Source organism: Saimiri boliviensis, chromosome 11 (genome assembly GCF_048565385.1).
Source record: "Saimiri boliviensis isolate mSaiBol1 chromosome 11, mSaiBol1.pri, whole genome shotgun sequence".
Classification (NCBI taxonomy): Eukaryota; Metazoa; Chordata; class Mammalia; order Primates; family Cebidae; genus Saimiri; species Saimiri boliviensis.
The window spans coordinates 1,062,790-1,083,104 of NC_133459.1; the positions used below are offsets into that span (position 1 = coordinate 1,062,790).

Consider the following 20,315-nt stretch of genomic DNA (forward strand, 5'->3'; position numbering starts at 1 on the left):
GGGCGTGGGCCATCTCCTTGGTGATGAGCGAGTTCACGAAAGATCTGGTTGTTTGAGAGTGTGTGGCACCTCCGCCCTCTTGCTTCCCCTCCTGCCGTGGGAGACACGGCTCCTCCTTCGCCTTCTGCCATGACTGGAGGCTTCTCGAGGCCTCCCCAGAAGCAGATGCCACCGCGTTCCCTGCACTGCCTGCAGAGCCCTGGCCGATCAAATCTCTTCTTCTTTTTTGAGATGAGTCTCGTGCTGTCTGCCAGGCTGGAGTGCAGTGGCACGATCTCAGCTCACTGCAACCTCCGCCTCCCGGGTTCAAGCAATTCTCCTGCCTTGGCCTCCCAGGTAGCTGGGTGGTGTCCACCACCATGCCCAGGTAATTTTTGTATTTTTAGTAGAGATGGGGTTTCACTATGTTGGCCAGGCTGGTCTGGAACTCTTTTTTTTTTTTTGAGACGGAGTTTCACTCTTGTTACCCAGGCTGGAGTGCAATGGCGCGATCTCGGCTCACCGCAACCTCCGCCTCCTGGGTTCAGGCGATTCTCCTGCCTCAGCCTCCTGAGTAGCTGGGATCACAGGCACGCGCCACCATGCCCAGCTAATTTTTTGTGTTTTTAGTAGAGACGGGGTTTCACCATGTTGACCAGGATGGTCTCGATCTCTTGACCTCGTGATCCACCCGCCTCAGCCTCCCAAAGTGCTGGGATTACAGGCGTGAGCCGCCGCGCCCGGCTTGGTCTAAACTCTTGACCTCAGGTGATCTGCCCGCCTCGACCTCCCAAAGTGCTGGGATTCCAGGCGTGAGCCGCCGCGCCCGGCCCAAACCTCTTTTCTTTACATGACCCAGGTTCAGGCATCTCTTTACTGTGACACCAAGACTGATGAGCAATGGGGCTGAGTTCCAGGAGCACATGAGTTTCAGGGGCGCCGGCATTCAGAGCAGGGGAGAGGTGGATTGGGGAAGATTGGGATTTTGAGGATGGGAGCGAGGAGATTTGAGGGTCTCCTCAGATGGGCACCCATCTGAGCCCCAAACCGCCAAGCCCCTCTGCCCATCCGTCCGCAGGGAAGCAAGCCCTCCCCGCCCTCAAAGGCGGGCTCTGCTGCCTGGAGGCCCCGAAGCACCTCCCTGCAGGGCCGCCAGTTCTCATGCCCCCCTTGCCATCCCCTCTGGCCCAGATGCTCCCAGGGGCAGGAACAAAGTGTGACCTGAGAAGAGAAGGATCCCAGAGGGGAAGAAAGTAGCTAATCTACACGGCGGGACCTGGGGAAGGTGTGTGGGAACGAAGTCCAACCTTGCCAGGCCACAGAGGGAAGGGCCTGCCCAGGCCCGGCGCGGGCATCTGAGGTGGGCGTGCTGCCAGCTCACCCACCCACCATGGGCGGCTCCTGTCATCTGCTCAGCTGGTCAAGGAAACCTGGACCCAGGACACACCTGCACTGCAGAAAGTTGAGACGCCAGAAAATCACGCAGAAGGAGGAGTCCGAATGTTTGTAGAGAGAACCTGCTGGAAGGTTTACTGCTGAGCTGGAGTCTCAGTCTGTGGCCCAGGCTGGAGCGCAGTGGCGCAGTTGCAGCTCACCGCAGCCTCAACCTCCTGGGCTGCACTGACCCTCCCACCTCAGCCTCTTGAGTAGCTGGGACTATAGATGCATGCCACCATGCCCAGCTAAGTTTGGTATTTTTTGTAGAGATGGGGTTTCACCATGCTCCCAGGCTAATCTCAAACTCCTGGGCTCAAGCAGTCTGTCCACCTTGGCTTCCCAAAGTGTTGGGATTACAGGCGTGAGCCACTGCATCCAGTCTGACCACACAGAGAAGACATACTTTTCACTGTGGCTCCGGTGAGGAAAGTCCCACACGCTTGGAAAGCACCGAGGTGAGCTCTGAAGTGCGTGGGGACCCGGGCAGGGATGCTGCCTTTGAGGGGCTCCCAGTTGTGCCGGGAAGGTGGAGCCCTGGGGTGCTGCTGGACCTGGGAGGGAGCTGGGCTGGTTCCAGGGCAGGCAGCAGGGCAGAGTATCTCAGCGTGGATGGGTGGCAGGGTTTTTGGCAGTAGTAATTGATTTTGGGGTTCTGTGGGCTGAAGTAGATGGGCACCCCACTAAAGTCCCCCTTTATCAGAAGAGCCAGTGCGGTCAGTCGGAAAGGGAGTGATGAAGGTTGGAGAGATGGGACTGGCTGGTTGTGGAGATGGAGGAACGCAGGCTGCTTTGGAGTTGGAAAGGGAGGACACGGATTTCCGTGGGGGCTTCCGCGGGGAACCAACGCTGTGCACACCTTGACTTTAGCCCAGTGGGACCCGCGTCGGGCCAACGACCTCTAGACCTGCAAGCTCATAAATCCACGCCCTGCTGAGCTGTGACGTTTGTGGGATTTGTCACTGCAGTGACGGGACACGGATGCAGTCAGAGAAGCCTCACAGCAGTCCTGGCCACCGTGCCTGCTGGGGGTCCCACGTGGCTGAGTGGGGTGCGCCGGGAGCCTCCTCTTTGAGCTGGGCTGGGCGTGGGAAGGCGGCGGTCATGTGACGAGGCTGCGCAGAACACACACGACCGCTCAGAGCCCGCCTCCCCCCACCGAAGCAGGTTTCACCAGGCAGGACTCTGCTGCTTCATTCATGGGCTTAGGATGGCATCTGGCAAGCGGTGGGCGCCCTCTTACCATGTGTGGGAGGATGAGTGAATGAGAGACTGTGTCTAAGCCAGGCGTCCCCAAACTGCGGCCCCCTGAGGCCATTTATCCGGCCCCCGCCGCACTTCAGGAAGGGGCACCTCTTTCGTTGGTGGTCAGTGAGAGGAGCACAGTATGTGGCGACCCTCCAACGGTCTGAGGGACAGTGAACTGGCCCCCTGTGTAAAAGTTTGGGGACGCCTGGTCTAAGCCACCAGCACAGATTCAGGCGCCCGCAGCAGCCCCCTGGGCGCAGGGATGGGACGCAGGCAAGCCGGGCACAGGCGCTTCGGACCCGGAGGTGGTATGCCTGGGCAGGGTCGTCTCTAGGGCCTCCTTGGTGGGTTCCTGGGGCCTCCTGGCCAGGAAATGCCCGTGAGGCGAGTCCACAGATGCTTCCGCCAGCCTGTGCCCCCCATAGAAGCAGATCCCAGCTCAGGAGGCCCTGGGAACCACAGGAACGCATCCCTTCCCTTGCCGGGAAGCAGGTCTCAAGAGCGGGCGGGTGCCGGCCAGGCCTCAGGAGGGGACAGCTCCGCAGCTCTCACTTGGGGTGGCTCGGGGAAGGGCGGGCATGGCAATTCTCAGAGTGTACCCAAAGTGTGAGGATGCTGGGGTCCCATGAGGCTGCTCCCAAAAGAGTCCTCCATAGGGAAGTGGACAGGAGACCTGTGTGTGGCTTAGCCGGCCTCATTCCCGGCCACCCCGCGGCTGCTTGGATCAGGATGGCATGTGCTAGTCTGTTCTCATGCTGCTAATAAAGACACAGCCGAGACTGGGTGATTTATAAAGGAAAGAGGTTTGGTGGACTCAGTTCCACGTTGCTGGGGAGGCCTCACAACCACAGGGGAAGGCGAATGAGGAGCAAAGCCACGTCTCACATGGCAGCAGGCAAGAGAGCCTGTGCAGGGGAACCACCCTGTATAAAACCATCCATCTCGGCCGGGTGCAGTGGCTCATGCCCGTAATCCAGCACTTTGGGAGGCTGAGGTGGACGGATCACAAAGTCAGCAGTTTGAGACCAGCCTGGCTAACATGGTGAAACCCTGTCTCTACTAAAAACACAAACATTAGTCAGGCATGGTGGCAGGTGCCTGTAATCCCAGCTACTTGGGAGGCTGAGGCAGGAGAATGGCTTGAATCTGGGAGGTGGAAGTTGCGGTGAGCGGAGATTGCACCACTGTACTCCAGCCCGAGCAACAAGAGCGAAACTCCGTCTCAAAAAAAAAAAAAAAAAAAATCACCCATCTCGTGAGACTTACCCGCTACCATAAGAACAGTATGGGGGAAACTGCCCTCATAATTGAATTATCTCCACCCAGCCTCGCCTTGGCACATGGAGATGATTACAATTCAAGGTGAGATTTGGGTGGGGACAGGGCCGCACGTCATGGTATGAGGCTCAGCAGGGCTCAGCCACCGGAACGCTGCCCTCCAAGGCTGGCTGGTGGCTGCTGCCATGCGATGCCACGGCTGCCAGCAGCGGAGGCACCTCTGAGCCCCATTGGGTGCCATTTCCTTTCGAGACTCTGGGGTCTTCCATCACGGCGAAGCAGCGACACGCACCCTTGAAAGTCACCACTCCCTGGACGTGGCGTCCGCGCTCTGTCCTCTGAGTGAGGTCCCACCTCACGCGGCTCTCCGAGCTGCTCACACGCCGTGTTTCACCCAACGCGACTTCCAGAAAGGCGATGGTTTTGCAGGCGTGATGGGCAGGCCGCACTGGCTCCCCGGGCGTGCTCCAGCTCCTTGAGTGCTCAGCAGCTGGTCCTGGTGGTGCTGCGTGTGAGACGTAGCCATGCGGAATCCAGTCTCCAAGATGACAACACGGACCCTGGGTGTGCAAACCGGAGCCCCTCCGCAGGGTCTCGGGCCAGCCTGGACACAGCAGCGGTGACAGCGTCGCCTCCAGACGACATGCAGCTTCTCTGTCTCTCAGACTACATGGGGGCCGCTTGGGGGACTTGGTGGCCACTTGGGGTGCAGCCCCGTGAGGAGGTCCCCGTCGCACACACCCAGAGCTGCAGCCAGCGGCTGGGTGAGTGAGCACGGGAATAGGTCTCCCCACTCAGTGGGCGCTCGGCGGCACCCATGTGGCTGGCACCTCGTGAGCCACCCTAACCCCGACCCTCAGAAACCAAGGCCATCACGCCTGCTGCCTTAGGTGGCTAAGGGCTGGGTGGCTTGCTCTGTGGCTGCAGATGACACACACAGTGTGGCAGCAGGGATACGAGCTGGGCAAGGTTCAGGCGCCATGCCCAGAACGCAGCTTGTGTCCCGAAGCAGCAGCCAGCCTTGTGCCGGCCACTTGTCCCAGAGCCACAAGCGAGGACTCCTGGAAGCAGGGACTGTGCTCCCCAAGCTGCCCGTCCCGCACGCCCGTGGCTATTTTGTTTCTGTGCCCTCTGCACTGGGCTCTACTGCTTAGGAAGCCCCCGTTCCAGAGGGAGGAGGCCTTGAAGAGAGACCCTGAAACAATTCCATTGACTGGAAGCTGAAACTGCGCCTCGCCATCTGGGGCTCCTTACACCCCGGACCCAGAGACAGCAAAAGGAGTTTCCACACTGGCCACGGAGACCTTGACTGTGAGTGGGAGGGGGTGCTACCTCCAATGGGACCCAATGGGAATATGCCTGGAACCCGGGGACCCTCGGGGGCTAGCACAGTCATTCCCAGCAGGTAAGTGGACGAATAGTGGGCAGCTCCCCAAGCAGGACACCCAGCCATGGACAGACACGGGGCCACACATGACACCCAGCTGTGGACAGACACGGGGCCACACATGACACCCAGCTGTGTACAGACACAGGGCCACGTAAGACACCCAGCCGTGGATACACACAGGGACACATGCAGGGACATGCAGGACACCCAGTTGTGGACAGACACGGGGCCACACATGACACCCAGCCGTCTACAGACACGGGGCCATGAGAGACAGCCATCCGTGGACACACACAGGGACACACGCAGGGCCATGTGGGTCACCTAGCTGTGGACACATGCAGGGACATGCAGGACACCCAGCCGTGGACAGACACGGGAACATACAGGAAGCCCAGCTGTTGACATGTGCATGGCCACACAGGATGCCCAGCCGTGGACACACACAGGGACGCACGCAGGGGCACACAGGATGCCCAGCCGTGGACACATGGGGCCATCCATGAGCTCCTGTGTCAGGTTGCACCCGGGAGCCGGGCACTGGGGAGCTCACTTCAAGTGTCAGCTAGCCAAGTCGTAGAAGACCTAACCCTGCAGGTGGAGAGCAGACCAGAGGTGGCCTGGCGGGGTGGGGCTGCCCACTTAGGCTGTGCGGGGAATGTTCCGGATGCTTTGTACTGCATGCAAATTAGATCCAGATAAAGCTGAGTCAAAGTCCACGGGCAGCCAGCAGCCCACAGGAGGAGGGCAGCGGGTGAGTTCCAGGGGCTCGGGGCTGCGCAGAGTCCGGAGTCCGGGGCCGGCTGCGGGGAGGGATGGGCCGGCTACCCGCCTGAGATAGGACGGTGGGAGGCAGCGTTCTCGCCATCAGAGAAGGTGGGTGGAAACAGACCTGTGGCTTTGGTTGCAATTGGAATTATAGATGCGAATGGGAGGTTTTCAACACAGGCAGGCAGGCAGGTAGGCAGAGCTGCGCCGGTGTTTCCCGCCTCTGTCTACCGCCGGTCAACAGGCTGGGTCCCGGAAGGGGCAGGGAAGATTAAGGGGACCCTGAGCCTCTCACTGCGCCCAAAAATGCCCACAGAGCGACAGGGACACGAACGCAGGATGTGGAAGGAAGCCACTGCCAGGCGTGGGGCGGCTGGGGCACCCAGATAAATCACAACGGGCTGGGTCATGGCCTCGGGGACACAGCAACCCGAGCCTGCAAGGCAAGCAGACACGAGGAGAGAACGCTGTCCTAACGGTGGAAAGCCAAGTAACGGAAAGGAATGGTGGCACTGGGAAACCACCCCTTAGAAGCCATGACAGCCGGAATCGATGCTGGCAGGAGACACAGACGGAGGCCAGCGCCGTGGGATTTCCTGGCCTCAGAGCTTCTCCCCTCAGGCTGCATGTCAGTTTCCAGGGAAACGGAATCACGGCACTGAAGAAGCCGGCGGCCCCACGGCGGAGCTGGCAGCCATCATGCGTCCCACGAGGGGACACCGAGGGGAACAGCTCACCACCCCCAGACGCATTGAGCACGGGCGCCACGTGGGACAGCCCGGCCTGTGATCTCAGAACCACGAGCTCTGCCTGTCCCAGAAGGACCAAGGCTCTTCTTGACTGTGGGAGGTGAGGGAGCCACCCTCATACAATGCCCACGTGGGCTCTGGGGACGGTTCACGGACGGGGGTCTGGGTGCCATTTTGCAGCTCTTCTGTAAGTTCGGAATTGTTTCAAAATAAGACTTTGTTTTTGAGACAGGGTTTCACTCTCGTTGCCCTGCTTGGAGTGCAGTGGTACGATCTTGGCTCATCGTAACCTTTGCCTTCCAGGTTCAAGCAATTCTCCTGCCTCAGCCTCCCAAGTAACTGGGATTACAGGCATGTGCCACTATGCCCAGCTAATTTTGTATTTTTAGTGGAGACGAGGTTTCTCCATGTTGCCCAGGCTGGTCTTGAACTCCTGACCTCAGATGATCCACCTGCCTTGGCCTTCCAAAGTGCTGGGATTATAGGCGTCAGCCACCCCACCCGGTCCCCCGCTCCTTTTTTTTAAAGACAGAGTCTTCCTGCCTCTGTCACTCATCATAAAGTGCGGTGGCACAATCTCGGTTCACTGCAACCTCTGCCTTGGCTCCAGAGATTCTCCTGCCTCAGCCTCCCGAGTAGCTGGGATTACAGACATGCACCACCACACCCAGCTAAATTTTGTATTAGTAGAGATGGGGTTTCTCCACGTTGTCCAGGCTGGTCTTAAACTCCTCACCTCAGGTGATCCGCCTGCCTTGGCCTCCTGAAGTGCTGGGATTACAGGTGTGAGCCACTGGGCACAGCCGAAAACTTGTTTTTTCTTTTAAAGAAGTAGACAATCACAGCAACCTTGTAAAGTGAGGCCTTCCAGCGTTCATCAGCCCCACGAACTGTCCATGGTTCATTAGCATGAGAACCGTACAGGGGTCCTTAGTCCTGTGGAGCCCCCAGCCCTGGCGCACGTGCTGCTGAGCAGTGAGAGGCGGGCACAACACAGCCAGTTGTCAAAGAAGGACCACGGGGACGGTGCTCTCCTCCACACTCAGCTGCAGTGGGGTTCAGTGGCCTCCCTTGCACCCCTCCTGCTGCTACACAGGCAGGCCACGGCGCAGGGCACTGGACGCCAGCTTGAGTCGCAACCACATCACAGCCTAGCTCGGGTCAGAGATTGGCTCAGGGCCCAGTGCTGTCGTCGGTGGGGTGGGGCTGAGATGTTAGGTCGCAGGAGGCCGGCGGTACGGGATGGGCACTCTTCTGGGCAGGGTGGCCTGAGGCCAGCACTCGGCCCTCTCTGTTTCCCCTGCCCTGCCCAGGCTGGGAGGCTCAGGTCATCCCAGGCACCTGCAGGGTCAGTGCCGTGGACGTCACGGACCTGGCCGCAGCTCCGGGGGCTGAGGAGCTGTGTGGTTTGGGAGTCCTTCTTGAGGTCAGCTCAGGGTCCTTTCGGTCACTCTGAGCAATTTGTGCACCTTCCCAAACCCCTTCTTGCCAAACTCATCAGAGGCCACTCGATGCTCCAACCCCAGCTCCACAGGGAAGTATTTAGGGAGAGGAGGCAGCTGTCTCTCCGGCCTCTGCAGACCCAGCTCGCCGTTCTGTGGAAGCGCAGAGCACGAGAAACAGGAAGGAGAAAAAGGAACCTGACCGTGGAGTTGCCAGGAGCACAAACCAACCCGGGGAAACTGAAGAATGCAGCGTGAGGGCAGGGCGCGGTGGCTCAGCCTGTCATCCCAGCACTTTGGGAGGCCCAGGCGGGTGGATCACGAGGTCAAGAGATCAAGACCATCCTGGCCAACATGGTGAAACCCCGTCTCTACTAAAAATACAAAACATTAGCTGGGCATGGTGGCGCGTGCCTGGAATCCCAGCTACTCAGGAGGCTGAGGCAGGAGAATTGCCTGAACCCAGGAGGCGGAGGTTGCGGTGAGCCGAGATCGCGCCATTGCACTCCAGCCTGGGTAACAAGAGCGAAACTCCGTCTCAAAAAAAAAAAAAAAAAAAAGAATGCAGCGTGAAGGGTACTCCTTCCGACCACTCCTCCTTCCTGTAAGGCTGGTTGCCTCGCTGCGAGTTCGCACACGCCTGTCTCCCGCCCCGCTTGGAAATTAGAATATGTCAATTATCTAGCTCCGCCTTGGCAATCCCCTCTGCACTCAGCACTTAGCCCGCTCACAGGAAGTCCCACCTCCTGCTCATAGGAAGTCCCGCCTCCCTACCAATAGCAGCTCCCGCTGTCCACATCCTGTCTCCCCAGATCCAATCAAATGCCTTTACTCTCTATAAAACCCCACTCCGGAGAGGAAGCTGCACGACTTCTCTGGCCCGTCTCCCCAGGACCTCCGAACCTCGCCCGAGAGCTGAGTAAATTGGAATTGGCATCTAATTTTCTTGTGCTGGCCTCAGTTTCCTCGTTTTTAACTTGGCGATAAGCCTTCAAAGAATAAACTTTACACTTCCGACCACGGCTTTCGCCGAAACTGAAAACCACCCTTTCCGACCACGGCTTTCACGTGGTCGGCCTCCCAGCTCCACGTGTTTGCCCGTCGAGTGCAGAACAGAACCCCCAGTTCTGGTCCATCTGCCCGCCCCGGGGAAGGACCCGCCCGCTGCCAGCCCGGCGCTGCCCGGACTCACTCGCTCTCCTTCAGCGCGGCCTCAGTTCTCAGCTGCAGGTCTCTCTCGTTCTCCAGCTCCGCAAACAGGCGTCTGGACACGGCCTGCAGATGGCCCACGGCGGCCCTGCAGAGGTGAAGGGACAGGCCGGGTGTGCGTCAGGCCTGGGTCACCCCGGGGCCACCCAGGTTCGCCTGGCACCCCTCGGCCTCCTCTCCCTCAGGAGGGAAGTCTTGAGCTGGGCCACAGAGCAGGTGAGGAGTGTGGGGCCGGCGGGAGGTTCTCCCCATGCCCACTTCCCACTGGGCAGGTGGGCACACATGGCGAGCCCCAGGCCCTCGCGTCAGGGCCGCCGTGGGTCCCTCCCTCCGTCCTGCTCCACCTGGTGTCATCCACCCCAGTGCACATCCAGCGCCAGCCCAGCCAGGCTCCTAGAGACCACTTCCGGGGCAGTGGACAGTGCGCCTATGAGAGCCACACAGCGCGGTGCCAGCCGGAGGTCCCAGCCGTGTGTGCGCAGGAGGTGGGCTTTGAGCAGCTGCCTGGGTATGGCGGTCACCCCTACATGCCAAGTTAAACGGTCCAGGAATGAAGCAGGTCAAAACCCCCAGAGGCCTGGGCAGCCCCATCTGCTCCTCGACCCTCAGGCCGCCAGCCCACAGTGGCCAGGAGCCCTCATCCTCCAGGCAGGGAGGAGCTGCCGGATCCCTCGCTCCTGGCCGCTGGGCCTCCGCTCCTCACGACTGCACCAGCCACTCCAGGACGGGCACCCTGCTGTGGCCTTCCCAGCCCTCGGCAGGCCCTGCAGGCGCCCTGTGTCCCCGGAGTCGGAGGCGAGGCCGGAGCGGAGGCAGCGGAGCTACACTCAGGGACGCAGGGACTGTCAGTTCCCCCAGGCCCTCCCGCCTGTGAGCGAGCATGGGACCCATGTGTCCTCTCACCCCGCCCTGGGCAGCCCTGCTCTGCTGCTCCAGGCAAGGGCGGTTCCAGGGGCCTTCCCCGACCGGGGACCCACGCGCCCTGCCTCCCAGTGACCGGCTCTGCCGACTGCACGTGCTTCTGTGTGTTTGTGTGTCGTGGCCTCACCCTGGGGCTCCTCACTGGGCTGAACACAGCAGGTGACTTGTGCTCTCCTTGCGGTGAAGGAATGAGCCTCTGGCCCTGATCTCACACCCTGTTCCCTGCCCTCTGGCGAGGGCCACCTACGTGTTGCTGGCCTGTCCCTCTGCGGCGATCTCGGCTGCCGTGGCCTCCTGCTGCCTGCGGGTCAGGTCCTGCCTCTGCCGACAGGCGCGCAGCTCCCCTCTGGAACGAGGAAGCGAGGGTCAGATGATGCTTCCCTGAAACTCCGGCCTCCGAAGTGGCAGTGGGGTCGGGGAAGCAGGGCCCCAGAAGCCTCCTCATCCAGGCCAGGGGTCTCTCTAACACCTTCAAGCCACACAAGAAGGGTCTTGCCTGTTTTTGGAAAACCCTGCCCAGGGGCAGCAGTGTGGCCCCGGCCCGAAAGTGAGGTGGTCTCGGGGCCGAGGACGGTGCAGGAGCGGGAGGGGACCCGTGTCTGCGTAAACGAGTGTGCTCCTGCATGTGACGGGTGTGTGGCGGGAGGTCTGGGGGCCACGGGAGGAGACGCAACTGCAGCTCCTCCACAGCCTTCCAGGGTGCACACCAGGCAGGCCCGGATCGCCAGTGGGACGTGGGCCGGAAGGAACCCTGGTTCACACGAGCTCCTGGGGTGACCCTGGCCTCAGTTACCAACAATGGAGCCAAGCCCAGAGCATGAGCTCTGGGGGTCACTTTGTTTTTTTGCTTTTTTTTCCGACACAGAGCCTCACTTGTCATCCAGTCTGGAGTACAGTGGCGTGATCTCAGCTCACTGCAATCTCCGCCTCCCGGGTTCAAGCAATTCTCCTGCCTCAGCCTCCCGAGTAGCTGGGATTACAGGCGCCCGCCACCACACCCGGCTAATTTTTGTATTTTTAGTGTGGATGGGGTTTCACCACGTTGGCCAGGCTGGTCTCGAACGTCTGACCTCAGGTGATCCACCCGCCTTGGCCTCCCAAAGTATTGAGATGACAGGCGTGACCCCCTGCGGCTAGCCGTGATGGTCACTTGGAAGACGCAGGGCTGCTCCAGGAGCGTCTGAGGGAAATCGTCGTTTCCGTAGGTGAAGAACCCATGTTAGGGGCCCAAGTTATGCAGAAGAACGTGTCTTTTAATTTTTTATTTTTAAAGACAGGGCCGTCCTCTGCCACCCAGGCTCCCTGCAGCCCTGACCTCCTGGGCTCAAGCCTCCCGAGTAGCTGGGACCACAGGTGCACCACCCTCCCAGCTGAATGTTCTGATTTTTGAGGAGACACTGAAATATTTATGAGTGAAGCAGCGTGTCTGTAATTTGCTTTGAAATAATTTAGCAAAAAACCCCATAGATATAAAATACAGACACACACATACTACAGCAAAAGCTTGACAGCCGGTGGCTCTGGGGAATGCTGGGGGGGAGGCAGGGCACTTGTTTCCGCCTTCTCTGTGCGAAGAGGGCTGGGAGCGCCGGGCACCAGCTCCTGGTGGGTCTTGTAGAGCTTCTCCACCGAGACCCTGGGAGACCCTCCCAGGCAGGCTCCCAGGGTGGTGACGGGCACAGGGCCACCTCTGCAGCACCGTGTCACGGCCTGGGGGGGGGGGCAGCACGAGATGCCAGGTGCAGTGGCCTCAGCCCTGCTCACCTCGTCTTCTCAATGAAGAGGCCCTGCTGCTCACGCATCTTATCCAGGGCGCTCAGGCTCTGTCGCAGGTGAGACGCTTGCATTCTGTCCTCAGCTGTTTTCCGCTTCATTTTATCAGCACCAGTATCTTGTTCTTTCACTGAGCTTAGGATGAAAAGGATGCCAGCTGCCACCACACCGGCCGCAGCCTCAGAACGCTTTCGTCGGTGTGGCCTGCGGGGCTCCGGCCTGTGAGAGGGAGGGAGGGCGCAGCCCCCACCCGCATCCACCCCAGGAGTCACCTGCTGTGTTCTGGGTCCTCGTCATCCTCCGCTTCCTGCAGAAGAGATCTGATGTCAAACCCCGGATCCTCTAATTCATGTCCTTCTAGAAATCAAGGCAAGAGTTAAAAAAACAAAAACAAAAACAAAAAGCAGATCAAGCATTTGTGTCTGAAGTTTGAGGATGAATCTTTTTCTTTTTTGAGACAGGGTGTAAGGAACCTAGTGCAGCAGGCACAGGCAGAGGCGAGCAGCCTGGGGGGCTCCGTGGGACTGGGGCACTGGCACCCAGAGAGAGAGAGAAAGAGCGAGCCAGGGCTGGTCATCTGTGCAGACGAACGGGGGCAGGGGGCGCCAGGGCACAGCACAGCTCAGCTTGTTCCCAGAGAAAGAGTGAAGCTGCAGGCGTGGGAGCCGCTGGACCTAGCAGCCGGGACAGGCAGACAGCCTGAGAAAGCCGGGCTGAGAGCTGCTGCTGGAGGAAATCCCTGCTCACCTGCCCATGGCCCCAAGTGCTCCTGCTGCTCACCCGCCCACTCCCTTTGGACCTCGACATGACATTTAGTGTAGTCGTGAATCTGACACAGAGTCTCGCTCTGCTGCTCAGGCTGGAGTGCGGTGGCGCCATCTTGGATCTCTGCAGCCTTCGCCTCCCGGGTTCAAGGCATCCTTCCACCTCAGCCTCCTGAGTAACTGAGACTAGACGCGTCTTCCACCACGCCTGACTAATTTTTATGTTTTTAGTAGAGGGTTTCCCCATGATGGCCAGGCTGGTCTTGAACTCCTGACTTCAAGTGATCCACCCACCTTGGCCTTCCAAAGTGCTGGGATTACAGGTGTGAGCCAGCACACCCGGCCAGTTTTTTGTTTGTTTGTTTTGAGACGAAGTCTTGCTCTGTCACCCAGGCTGGAGTGCAGTGGTGCAATCTCGGCTCACTGCAACCTCCACCTCCCAGGTTCAAGCAATTCTCTTGCCTCAGCCTCCTGAGTAGCTGGGACCACAGGCACCTACCACCATGCCCAGCTAATTTTTGTATTTTTAGTAGAGATAGGGTTTTACTATGTTAGCCAGGCTGGTCTGGAACTCTTTTTTGTTGTCTTTGTTTTTGTTTTTGAGATGGAGTTTCGCTCTTGTTACCCAGGCTGGAGTGCAATGGCGCGATCTCGGCTCACCGCAACCTCCGCCTCCTGGGTTCAGGCAATTCTCCTGCCTCAGCCTCCTGAGTAGCTGGGATTCCAGGCACGCGCCACCATGCCCAGCTAATGTTTTGTATTTTTAGTAGAGACAGAGTTTCACCATGTTGACCAGGATGGTCTTGATCTCTTGACCTCGTGATCCACCTGCCTCGGCCTCCCAAAGTGCTGGGATTACAGGCTTGAGCCACCGTGCCCGGCCTGGTCCGGAACTCTTGACCTCAGGTGATCCACCTGCCTCGGCCTCCCAAAATATTGGGATTACAGGCACGAGCCACCGCGCCCAGCCTACCCACCAGTTTTAGGATAAATCCTGACAATCTCTAACTTGGTGGTTCTCAAAGCAAAATCCAGGGAAGCCTGACAGTTCCTTAGTGTCTTTGAGAGCCTGTAGGTGAAACTGTCTTCATCACACTTGCTCGCCATCTGTCTTCTCACTCTCTTTCCATGAGTGTACAGTGGAGTCTTCCAGAGGCCACAGGACGTGCGACGTCACAGCAGAGAGCTGTGAGATTCCAGCTGCCTTCTGGGAAACCCGATTCTTGTCGTTACTGCTAATAGATTTGTTATTGCTATTTTAAATGACTAAGTATTGAAATGTTTTCAGCTTTAATTTTTGGCACAGCGAGTATTGAAAGATACAGGCAACATAAACAAATGTTCTCTGGGTCTTCGGTAATTTTTAAGAATGTAAAGTGGTTCTCAGGCAAAAGAGGCTGAAGGTCACTGTCTCAGAAGATCACTGTCTCAGAAGATCACAGTGGACTTCCAGCAAAACACGGCAGATTCAACACGGGTCTTCCCTTCATTGAATCTCAGTAAAAATGATGGAAAAGGCAGAAAGCCACAGTCACAAGGGGAGCAGGAGAGGGAGACGGTGGGTGGGAGGAGGCCACACAGCCCGGGAGACGGGCGCTGACTCAGCACACAACAGGACCCAAAACAAGGTGGGGAGGGGAGGGGGTGGGAGGGAAACGCGCTTCCAGATCGGGATGGCCTGCCTGCCTGTGCCCAGAACTAGAACCAAATCAAGGCACGTCTCAGAAAAATTTCAGATCATCAGAGATTTTTTTAAAAAAGCTTCCAGGAAAAGAAAATAAAAATAGGTCACATTCAAAGGACTGGGATAAAAATGGCATCGGATTTCTCAATACTGATGTTGCAAACTAGAAAACTGTGGTCGGCTGCTTTCGAAACCTCAGCCACAATTTGTCTTTCTTTCAAATAAGGACAATAATATAAGCTCCTTCTCTGAGAGAAAAATGAGTGTAAAAGCTATCCTCTCCCACAATAAAGGGAATTAAAGGGGACTGTGAAGCATGTCATTTTTCTTTCTTGTTGCTGAGACTTGTGTTACTGTGAACGAAGCTTTATTGGCCGGGCATGGTGGTTCACGTCTGTAATCCCAGCACTTTGGGAGGCTGAGGCCGGCGGATCACAAGGTCAAGAGATCAAGGTCATCCTGGCTAACGTGGTTGTGGGAAGTAGAAAATTTCCTCTTTAAAGTTTCCTTTCTTGTTAAAGAATAAGTGTGCTAATAACTTTGTGAAGCCCTGTCCTATGTAGCTGTTAGATGTGCCGTGCTTACAGGCACATAGTACATTCTATGTCCTTGTACTTTAACCAAGATATCTGTGCTGGACGCGCTCACAGGCATGTCCCAGCTCTCCATGGCTTTTACCCGTTTAGAAAAGTTTTAAGATGTTAGCCAATCGGGTTTTAGTTTAGATTGTGAGGTCTGGCTCCAGCCAGCGGAGATCAGACACAGCAGTGAGGACGACCCCAAATGCATAAAGGATAAGTTGGTGTGTTTTCCTTTGTTCATCGTACTCTGACGGCAAGATGGCTAGCGAGGGCACCTTCCTGCAGTCCCGGAAGTAAAAGTTGCGTTGCTGAAAGCTCCTTTGTCTCAGTGCTGATTTTCCTTTGTGGTACTGAACATCTGTTTCCAACAACGGTGAAACCCGTCTCTACTAAAATACAAAATTACCTGGGTGTGGTGGCGGACACCTGTAATCCCACTTACTCAGGAGGCTGAGGCAGGAGAATCACTTGAACCCAGGAGGCAGAGGTTGCAGTGAGCCGAGATTGCTCCACTGTACTCTTGCCTGGCAACAGCGCAAGACTCAGTCTCCAAAAAAAAAAAAAAAGCATTATTACCATCTTCCAAAAGGGGGGAATCTTCCAAAAGGGGGAAATCATCCAAAAGCTCGTCTTCAGGAAACAGGCTGCTGTCATCTTCCATGCTGGGAGATAGAAATTAGCTACAAAAGATGATCACAAAATACAGATCAATAAAATAATAGATTAAAAGAAACTACAAATGAATAATTTCTCTTAAAGAAGACATTAAGAAAATAAACCACAGACTGGGAAGAATTTGCAGCACACACATACCCGATGGAGGCCTTGTGTCCAGAACACACGAAGAGCTCCCATCAACCACATAAAGTGCACACGCCAGTTTGAAAGGTCAAGAGGCCAGGTGTGGTGGTGCACACCTGTAATCCCAGCACTGTGAGAGGCTGAGGCAGGCGGATCACCTGAGGTCAGGAGTTCCAAACCAGCCTGGCCAACAAGGTGAGGCTGCAGTGAGCTGCGATGGTGCCACTACACTCCAGCCTGGGCAACAGAGTGAGACCCTGCCACAAAAGAAAAAGAAATTGCCCGGCTGGGCGTGGTGGCTCACGCCTGTCGTCCAAGCACTTTGGAGGCCAAGGCTGGCAGATCGCCTGAGGTCGGGAGTTCAAGACCAGCCTGACCAACATGGTGAAACCTTGTCTTTAAAAAAAAGAAAAAGAAAAAAGAATTGCCCAAGAGCATTCCAGAGTATCACTTTACACTGCCATTGCAAATACAAAATTGAAATAATTAAATACAAAATTAGCCGTGCGTGGTGGTGCGCACCTGTAATCCTAGCTGCTCGGGAGGCTGAGGCAGGAGAATGGCTTGAACCCGGGAGGCGGAGGTAAGCAGAGATTGTGCCACTGCACTCCAGCCTGGGGACAGGAGCGAAACTCCATCTCAAAAATGAAACAAAGAAAACAAAAATCAAAAGATGTGGAATACTGGGAGGCTGAGGCGGGCGGATCATGACGTCGAGAGGTCGAGACCATCCTGGCCAACATGGTGAAACCCCGTCTCTACTAAAAATACAAAAAAATTAGCTGGGCATGGTGGCGCACGCCTGTAGTCCTGGCTACTCGGGAGGCTGAGGCAGGAGAATTGCCTGAACCCAGGAGGCAGAGGTTGCGGTGAGCCGAGGTCGCGCCACTGCACTCCAGCCTGGCGCCTGGTGATGGAGTGAGACTCTTTCTTTAAAAAAAAAAAAAAAAAAAAAAAAAAAAAAAAAAAAAAGTGGAATAGCTATGAAAAAAGAGATATACAAATGGGCCGACATGGCTCTGAACCTCTGAGTGACATCAGCATCTTCAGGGAAATGCAGATGAAGCCACAGTGAGAAACCGCTAGACCGACTGGAACGCCTGAGACCGAAGCGCTGCTGGCCGCCAGCACTGGCGAGGCTCTGGAAGGCTGGCATCGGCGCACGTTGCCGGTGGGAGCGTAACGTGATGTTCTGGAACACAGTGGGGCAACGTCTTTTTTCTTTTGTGAGGGGCTCACTCTGTTGCAATCACAGCTCACTGCAGCCTCAAACTCCTGGGCTCCAGCAATCTTCCTGCCTTAGCTTTGCTAGTAGCTAAGACCACACGCATACACCAACACGCCCTGCTAATGTTTACATTATTGGTGGAGACAGAGGGTCCCTCTGTGCTCCCTAGGCTGGTCTTGAACTCCTGGTCTCAGCCAGGATTCGCCCACCTCAGCCTCCCAAAGTGCTGGGATTATAAACTTGACCCACTACATCTGGTGCCAAAAATAATTCGTAAATAATTTCAACATTATCGTTACACTTTGGTTATTATTTTGGGAATGTTAGGAGGTTGCTCGTGTGGAACTCCAGGTGCTGAATCTTATGTGTCCACATGTTGGAATTAAATGATTTCACTTAGGAAACAGGCCAGGCACGGTGGCTCATGCCTGTAATCCCAGCACGTTGGGAGGCTGAGGCAGGCAGATCACTTGAGGTCAGGAGTCAGAGACCAGCCTGGCCAACATGGTGAAACCCCATCTCTAGTAAAAATACAAAAACTAGCCAGGCATGGTGGCAGCACCTGTAGTCCCAGCTACTTGGGAGGCTGAGGCAGGAGAATTGCTTGAGCCAAGGAGGCAGAGATTGCATTGAGCCGAGATCATGCCATGGCACTCCAGCCTGGGTGACAGAGGGACACTCTGTCTCAAAAAAAGAAAAAAGAATGTTAAAATGATAAACTCTTTAGTTCCTTAATTTTTCTGGTGAAAGTTAAATTTGATGTCTAACTTCCTTTTATTTTTTTGAGACAGGGTTTGACTCTGTCGCCCAGCCTGTAGTCCAGTGGTGCGATTATAGCTCATGGCAGCCTTGAACTTCTGGGCTCAACTGATCCTTCTGCCTCAGTCTCCCAAGTAGCTGGGACTACAGGCACGCACCACCACATGCAGCTAATTTTTGTATTTTCTATAGAGACGAGGTTTCACCATGTTGCCCAAGCTAGTCTCAAACTTTTGAGATCAAGTGATCCGCCTACCTTGGCCTTCCAAAGTGTTGGAATTACAGGAACGAACCACCACACTCACCCAAGAAACCCTATTTTCTATTACACCTTAAGTATGTGATTGGTTTTAATGCCTATTAATCACACGGTGCTTGTACCATGATTAATATACAAAAGAGCTGATGTCAAATGCGTATAAATCAGCAGGGCACAGTGGCTTATCCCTGTAATCCCAGCAACATGGGAGCCTGAGGTGGGAGGATCTCCTGAGGCTAGGAGTTTTCGACCAGTCTGAGCAACACAGTGAGACCACATCTCTAGGAAAAAAAAAAAAAAAGTAAAAGAATGTAGCCAGGCGAGGTGGTGCATACCTATAGTTCTGCCTGTTCCAGGAGGCTGAGGTGGGAGGATCACTTGAACCTAGGAGGTCGAGGCTGCAGTGAGCCATGATTGCACCACTGCAGTCCAGCCTGGGTGACCGAGCAGGACCCTGACTCTAGAAGTGTTAAAAAAGAAAAAAAAAAAAAATCGCACCACTGCACTCCGGCCTGGGCGACAAAGCAATGCTCCATCTCAAGAAAACAAAAAAGAAAAGAAAGCTTATAAGTCAATGTACCTATTACGAAGACACAATGGGAAGGTTAGCACTACTATTTCACATTGAAATAATGTGTAATTCCAGGTGAAGTGTACATATATGTTGACATTATGTACAAGATGCTAAAACTAAAATTGTGGAGGACTTTTTCATTGCTCAACTTAGCAATTGCTTCAGAATAATTCACTAAAAATGTTTTCAATGCCTAGCAATGTTTCTTCAATAAATTATTAATATATCAATGCCAGTAATTTTTTAAACTTACAAGGAAACAATTGCATTTTAAAGTCCTGAGAGGCAGAATTTAAAGGCATCTTGTAAAATTCCAACCATATTTTTCCCACTTGAAAGAACTGATTAACCTGCTAGTCTTTGAATGGCAGCATTTTCAGAAAATATTTAGAAGATGGTCAGACCTGTTCTGCTCTGTGCTTGTGAATTCCCTGTGGCTCCCATGACCTCATTTTGCTGGACACCCAGCAGGATGACAGTCATATAAAAGGTGTCATTGCACACACGCAGTTCCAGTCAAGGTGATCACACTAAACCACAGACACTTGGAGCCTCGGTTAAAGACAGCACTTCCAACAGGCGTTCAGCTCTGATCTCTCAGAGTCCTCACTAACAGCAGGGGCAGATTCACTGTTTTCAACACGTGAATCTACAAGGGCAAGGCCAGTGGGAGAAGCAGGAGGTGGAGGGATGAGGGTGGCTGTTCCTGCAGGCGGAGGCGCTGCCTGACCCTCTGCAGCGAAGCTGTTAAAGGTCCAGGAACGGGCAGCTTCAGGGGCTTCTCAGGTGGGAGCAGTGGGATGTGAGAGCCCAGAGGCCCATGAAGGGGCACTAAGAAGCAGTGGGACTCCGCTGTGAACATGGCTGCCCAGTGTGCTGGCATCACACCGAAAATCATCCAGAAATGCTGGGTAAAACTGTACTTTAATTCTCGTAAATATGTTGAAGAATGAGCCAGGCCTGGTGGCTCAGGCCTGTAATCCCAGCACTTTGGGAGGTCAAGGCGAGCGGATCACTTAAAGTCAGGAGTTTGAGACCAGCCTGGCCACACAGCAATACCCTGTCTCTACTAAAAAAAAACCCCAAAATATGAGAATTAGCCAGGCGCAGTGGCTCACGCCTGTAATCTCAGCATTTTGGGAGGCGGAGGCAGGCAGATCACTTGAGCAGGAGTTTGAGAACAGCCTGGCCAACATGGTGAAACACCATCTCTACTAAAAATACAACAATGCAGATTTGAAGTTGTTGAGTCTTCCTGGTGAATTGAACATGTGGTTATAAGGTGACCCCACTGCTGGGCGTGGTGGCACGCACCTGTAATCCCAGCTACTCAGGAGGCTGAAGCAGGAGAATCGTTTGAACCCAGGAGGCGGAGGTTGCGGTGAGCCAAGATGGTGCCACTGCACTCCAGCCTGGGCGACAGAATAAGATTCAGTCTCAAAAAAAAAAAAGTTGAAGAACAGATAAAATAAGG

At 55.5% G+C, this 20,315-nt stretch overlaps 1 protein-coding gene across 1 annotated transcript in view; it reads right to left on the minus strand.

Moving 5' to 3' along the window:
• CFAP74 (cilia and flagella associated protein 74) overlaps positions 1–20,315 on the minus strand; it is an 84,678-nt gene that overhangs the window by 55,286 nt on the left and 9,077 nt on the right. The window contains exons 2-6 of the mRNA XM_010350338.3: positions 15,797–15,900; positions 12,464–12,548; positions 12,183–12,326; positions 10,666–10,764; positions 9,481–9,585 (exon numbers count right to left, since the gene is read on the minus strand). Of these exons, the coding sequence (XP_010348640.3) occupies positions 9,481–9,585; positions 10,666–10,764; positions 12,183–12,326; positions 12,464–12,548; positions 15,797–15,881 (518 nt within the window). The 5' untranslated portion in view covers positions 15,882–15,900. The remainder of the gene's footprint in view (positions 1–9,480; positions 9,586–10,665; positions 10,765–12,182; positions 12,327–12,463; positions 12,549–15,796; positions 15,901–20,315) is intronic.